Below are 6,407 nucleotides of genomic sequence, written 5' to 3' on the forward strand. Positions count from 1 at the left end.
GCGACCACTGTAACTCAAAAACCGCTTAATAGATTTTAATGAAATTTATACAGCTTTTAGAATACATAATAAACTCGGGCCTAATCGAAGGATTTTCTTTTTTTCAAAAATTTCAATTTTTTTAAGACCAATTAACTGTTGATTTTTTACCCAAAAATCTAGAAATTTTATTTCTGATGCTGCCATTTTGTTAATTTTTGCAAGAAAAAGAAAATCTTCGATTAGGCCCAGGATTATCTATTTATAAAACTATTTTTTTTATTTGATTGATTTTAGATGAATCTCTAAGAAGTTATGATGGTCACCGCCAGGAGTGTTTTTTGAAACAGGGTCAACAAAAACAGCTATAACTTTGGAAATATTAATTTTTTTTCTTGAAATTTTTGTTACTTCAAGTCAAAACATTGTATAATGATGCCGTATTAATATTTTTGTAAACAAACATCGTTTAATAACAAAAAAACAATACTGAAAATTCTCATTTTTTCGTACCTCCAAGTACCCCTAACTCCTCAAGGCAAGATGGTACTTCTAGAAATATTAAGTAATATTACATACCAAGTTCTTGGTTTAACTTTTGAATATCATTTTCAAACAGCTGCAACCGTTCCTTGAGTGCGGCATTTGATTCTTCTAATGCCCGGTTATCGCGACATTTTCCTAGCAGACGTCTGTTACGATCTGCATGTAATTCTCTGCGATGCCTCTCAAATTGCAGTTCTATGTGCAACAATTGTAATTGTTCCCGTAAAGACCTGATCTCAGCATTTTCATTATACCTATCATCAGATCCGTGCGATTTTTGTCTATTAATACAGCATTGTATGTATTGGTCCAGCAGATCAGTAGGTGATTGTTTTATGGTATCTTTAGCACTATTCCGTTTGCTTGAACAATTATCACCAAAGGGGAATAATCCAATGTAGAGAAGCTCAAATGGCTGTGGCCAGAATGATACTGTTTGTGTAGAATTATTTTGGACCGAACGAGCAACTATTGGTTTTTGTGATTCTTCCTTTTTCACTTCTTTCTCCTGAAAGCAGGAAACAAATTATAGACAAATTTAGAAACTGTATTATTTTTAAATAATTGTCAATTTAATAACCTCCGGTGCATCAACTACTTCTTCTATCTTAGGAACTTTGACAATATCTAAATGAGTGCAGTTTTACGCACAAAATTTGGACAAGATGCAGTTCTTCGCAAACGTTTGCTTTTTGGTAAAATAACAGATGAATCAGCAGGACTGGAGCCTAAAAAATATTATATGATGTGATCTCCAAATAATTATACATGGATTAAGTATTATATATTTAAACTAGCTGTAAGTGGAATTCTGTCTTGAGGCAATTAAGGCATCGTGCCTTAAGGCAAATTGCTGGAACATCCCGTAACAAAAAATTATTATTTTTTTAAAAACGATCAACATTTTTGAAAAAAATTTACTTTGAAAAAATAAGATTTTTGAGAAACTATAAATTGGACAAAAAATTACTTTTTTTTTAAAAAAATTTTTTTTACAATCGTACTGCTTTAACTGCATAGAGACAAAATATAAAGCGCGTAAGCGCCGCGTCGCTGTCTAACGCATAAGCATTGGTACGGAACCCATAGGAATGTTAACAAAATTTATACTTATTGTTAAAATCTCTATAAAATATCTGATAATTTGATGTGCATATGTCTAATGATCATTTTTGACCGCCAAATGGCTCATTTTTTCACTTTTTCCTCCATATCTCCGAAACCGCTAGACCTACGTTCATGAAAATTTGATCGATTCTTCATCTTGTCAATACAAGTGAAATGTTTTTTGAATTATTCAAATCGGACGCTCCGTTCTCTTAAAAACTGAGTTACCGTTTTCGGCACTTTTTGCCCCATATCTTCGGAACGGCTAGATCTGCCTTCGCCAAAAACTAATCAGCACGTCTCCTTATCAATACGAATCGAATGTTTTTTGAATTATTCAAATCGATTGACCCGTGTTCCCGAAATCGTCGACGAAAAATTTGTATCCGCACATACATACACACACACACGCACGCACACACACACACACATCCATTTTTTCTAAGGTATGCCAAAATGTTCAGAAACCTTTAAAACGTAAAGATATATAAAAATTTTCATTTTCGATTTTTTTGCGATTACTATAACTAGCCCTACAGAAGTTAAAAATCCACAAAAATTACACAAAAACTAAAAGCAAATAATTAAATTTAATGGATTTGTAGACTTCATATTAATATCAATGAAATATTATACCTGCACTAAAACCTTTATAATAACCTCCTGAGATATTATCATTATTACATTGACTATAAAATCGTAATCTCTTGATATGTTCAGCAAAATTCTTCATAGATCTAAAATGTTTAGTAATATTATGAAAGATATATAACAAATTCAGGGAATGAAAACCAGAATAATTAATATACCGTGAATTTGGAACATGCAATCCTCCAGAAGTGCAAGTCGTACAAGAAGCAGGTATACAGTCAACAAACTGATCTTCTTGATTTACGTTCTCCTAAGAAATAAACAACAAAGTTCTTAAATCTATGTTTATTTTATAAATAATTTTGAAATTTTATGATTTACCTCAGTCAGATCATTTTCCCCAGAATTATTAATAGTATCTTTTTCTGACATATTAGAGAAATCTAAATTGTCTACTGAGAACTCCTAAAAAATAATTATTTCAGTAAACAATAAAACAAAAATGCAATTTATCAATAATAGAATTTGATTTAATATTTACCGAAGTATTTTGGGCAGCATCAGAAGTTGTGATGTTATTGTGAAAGGCATCTGAATGTGATGAAACTCGCATAGGACTAAATTAGAGATTTGAAAATACAAATGAGATATTATTAAAAACTTATAAGAAAAAAATGACTGTTAATTATTTTTGTGTTAAAAGAGAATTACAATAGAATTTCAATTATGAAGATTCCAAAACCAAGTAAAAATGCTAATAAATCTAATTTGGAGAATAAATTCTGTTAATTATAATTCACACTTAATTTTAAAAAATCAAAGCAATATTTACCTAGTAGGATTTGTATATCTGAATAAACTAGCATTATTTTCTAACTGTGACTGAAAAAGAAAAATAAATTATTTTGTAGAATAGAATATTATATTCTACAAAATATAAACACTTACTTGAGATCTATCTGATATGACACGAGTTAACTTTTGGAAAGATGTTGATGAAGTTTCTATATCTGTAGGATCAGGATACCTAAAAATATAATTACATGTCTAAACACAAATAGTGATTAATTATATATGTGTAATGCATTCTAAAATATGCATGAGCACAAAATGGTCTGTAAATATATATTATCCATTACATGGGCATTTTATATTTTAATACCTGAACAATGAAGGATCCTTTCTCATTGGACTGGATGGTTGAGATGAATTTAAAGATTGGTTAGCACTAACACTTGATGTAAGTAACTTAGTGTTTAAAGCTCTTGCAACTGTAGAACTTGGAGGTATTGGCCTAATGCGCATATCCTATACAAAGTTAAATAAATTTAATATAGTTTCAGTAAATCATTTATGTTTATCATAACTTTAGCTAACCCTTAGTGGTGTGCTTTCAGGAGTAGCTTCTATTGCAGCCTCTGGTGGAGATGCTCCTTCTTGCCCATCATTTTTTAAGAGATTTGTGTTGATGTTTGATGCCATCAATGAAGGTGTTATATTTGGTGTATAACTCTATAATAAAAATACTATGTATTTTTCTGAATATTTAGGATGTTTGAGATAATTGGATTCACCAAACTTACGTGTGTATTGGGAACAGGAGTGGGTGTCTGAGGTGGCGTTGTAGGAGGGCATGTGAAACTTGGACTCCAAAATTCTTTGTTTTCAGATATGCGATCAACCTATGTATTAAATGTCATAAAATTATATAATGGAAATTAATGGAACATCAATAAAATTAATTAAGCATCAAGATTGTGTCCCAAAAGAATTTATATACAAAATCTGGATGCAAATAAAAAATAATAAATATTAAATGTAATACTGGGTTTTATAAAGAATATAATTATGACTGTTTGTTACTGACCATCTTTGAAGCATGGAAATCTTGACTAGTGATGATATGGCTTCTTGATAAATTCGAGTTTTCTAAAATAAAATCAACAGTATAACAATAACACTTGCAAATCTGTTAGAATATAATTCTTTTACCAAAATTTATTGAAGAACAATCAATATGTTTTGAATTAGATCCAATATATTCTTGGTTATCAGGTCTTTCAATATTTTCTAACATTACTCGAGAACATTCAACTACTACATCATGAACTTCCATATTTTTCCATCTAAAAACCATATTCAAAATAATAGGATTTATATAGGACAATATTTTTTAATATATCATATTTTAAGTTATACAACTTGAAATGAAATATTTCATAAATTGTTATTACAATTTTGGGATTAAAACTTAAATCATGAATATCTAACCGTGAATTATCAGTTTCTCTTTCCTTGCTGGTGGTAATAAGCAAAGGGTGCATTTTTACAGTCTCTAATAATGGCTGAAAATATTATTTATACATGAAATATTTGTATATAAATGTATTTATATCTATTAATAATTGATTACCTTAATAGTATGGCCAAAAATTACACTTTGATCCCGACTGCTATACTTGTTTTTCAAATATGAAACAAAATTGCATGGAAACATTCCATAAAGTCGATGAAAAAGAGCATACAAACCAACCTAATAAAATTATAAATAATAGAGATTATATAATTTATTCTTGTTTTCATAAATACACAATAGAACTTATATAAAAAGTTAAAAGAATCAAAGTTATTACTAAATGTAGAAAATGAATATTTTTACCTGCAAATGTATAAGCTGATCTTCAGGCAATTTAGTTGTATTATTTCCCTTCCATGCTGCCAAACGACTGCAAAAATAACAAAACTCAGCCAAAATCTTATGTTAATGATTTCAGCAAACATGAAATTAGATTTTACCTGAATACTTCAAATATATCCATAAGAAAAGGTGATATCAAAGAAGGAACCATGGGTAATAAAGCTATTATGCACAGAAGAGCACTCATAAATGGCACAATATCGGTCTCCACCTTAAAATTTCAGAGTAGTTTTAAATATACATAATCTGATTGTAAAATGATACAATGATAAAAAAAGCTAAGCAACTCGATCAATAATAAGAATAATTTCAAACAGTAGTTATTATAAAAGTTTTAAAATGGTATACAATATAATTTGAGCCAGGAAATGAAATTGATGAATAGCAAATAGAAGTCGTATTATCATAAAAATTGAATATCCAAATTCTGAGAAAAACAGCAAAGTGCATATACATTAGCTAAATGAACATAATTCTAAATAAGAATGTGTTACGCATAATATAAAAATATTGAAGTTAGTATGGCTTTAAATCTCATTTTAAAACAGATAATATTTAGTGTTTTAAGAATTATGTTATATTAGCTAGATACATTATTAAAATAATTTACCTTAAGTAATTTCAGAGTTTCTTTGAACAAATTATGTTGCATAATATGATAGAGCCATGTTGGTTGACGTCGAACAATAATTCCTAAGATATCTAATCCTTTCTGTTTATTAGAACTTTTAATCAAATCTAAAATTCTGCAAACCAATTCAAATATTATAAACCAGTTCAAAATATACGTTAGGCTTTTTAATATTAAAAAATTACACACTCACCGATCGAAAATAAATCTATCATGAGGAGACTGTACTTTTAACAAAACATCTACAACTCTTACAGAATTTGTTTGCAAATAATAATCTATCAAAAATGTAACTAGCCATGATTCTTTTGCTGTAAAAGATATATGAATAAAATATGCACATTGTACAATATTTGTTACTAATAATAAATGAACATACTTTTATTAAAATAATCTGCAAACTGCTTCTTGACATCTTCTACCACTTGGAGATTATCTGATTCTAAGGAATTAAATAATTCTTCCATCTCCATAACGAGATGTTTTGTGTAACAAATTAATAGAAACTTTTGTTTCCTTTGTTATAGCCACTACATTGTTGTAAAATCTAAGAAATTATAATAAAAATATCACATTTAAGGTTAATACACCTAATATGACTTTTGCTAATCCAGAAACACATATGGCCAAAGCTGTCAAATTGCAGAACGGTCGTAGGGAACAGATACAAGTTAAATGGGAGTGGAAACTATACTATGGTAAATAGAACAACAGAAAATATGTGTATTTGCAGAAAATGCGGGAAATTCAAAAAATTTTAATAATAAATAATATTAAAAAGGCGTAAGTGGCATTTTGTCTTCTAGGAAGTGGCATAACCATTCCGAATATGTTAATAATCGAGATAATAAATAC

At 28.9% G+C, this 6,407-nt stretch overlaps 1 protein-coding gene across 1 annotated transcript; it reads right to left on the reverse strand.

The window, feature by feature from the left end:
- Nucleotides 1-550: 550 nt before the first annotated feature.
- LOC113386233 (hamartin-like) lies at nt 551-6,158 on the reverse strand. The gene is made up of 21 exons (XM_026624025.1): nt 5,932-6,158; nt 5,746-5,863; nt 5,532-5,667; nt 5,020-5,132; nt 4,883-4,949; nt 4,637-4,756; nt 4,495-4,568; nt 4,216-4,349; nt 4,091-4,152; nt 3,807-3,905; nt 3,601-3,735; nt 3,386-3,531; nt 3,172-3,250; nt 3,056-3,105; nt 2,765-2,840; nt 2,605-2,688; nt 2,442-2,533; nt 2,269-2,369; nt 1,209-1,253; nt 1,106-1,158; nt 551-1,033 (listed from the first exon to the last, which is right to left on the reverse strand). The coding sequence occupies exons 1-21, from the start codon at nt 6,023-6,025 to the stop codon at nt 551-553; spliced, it is 2,361 nt and encodes a 786-aa protein (XP_026479810.1). The 5' UTR covers nt 6,026-6,158.
- Nucleotides 6,159-6,407: the final 249 nt, after the last annotated feature.

Source organism: Ctenocephalides felis, unplaced genomic scaffold, assembly GCF_003426905.1.
Source record: "Ctenocephalides felis isolate EL2017-DRISC unplaced genomic scaffold, ASM342690v1 CF-g0.4_SCAFFOLD_03571, whole genome shotgun sequence".
Lineage (NCBI taxonomy): Eukaryota > Metazoa > Arthropoda > Insecta > Siphonaptera > Pulicidae > Ctenocephalides > Ctenocephalides felis.

Coding starts and splice junctions, on each gene's coding strand:
- LOC113386233 (XM_026624025.1), bottom strand. CDS start 6,025: ATGGAGATGGAAGAATTATTTAATTCCTTAGAATCAGATAATCTCCAA. Junction 4,153..4,215: donor TTGTTCTTCAATAAATTTTG/GTAAAAGAATTA, acceptor ATTTTATTTTAG/AAAACTCGAATTTATCAAGA. Junction 2,370..2,441: donor TTGCATGTTCCAAATTCACG/GTATATTAATTA, acceptor TAAACATTTTAG/ATCTATGAAGAATTTTGCTG.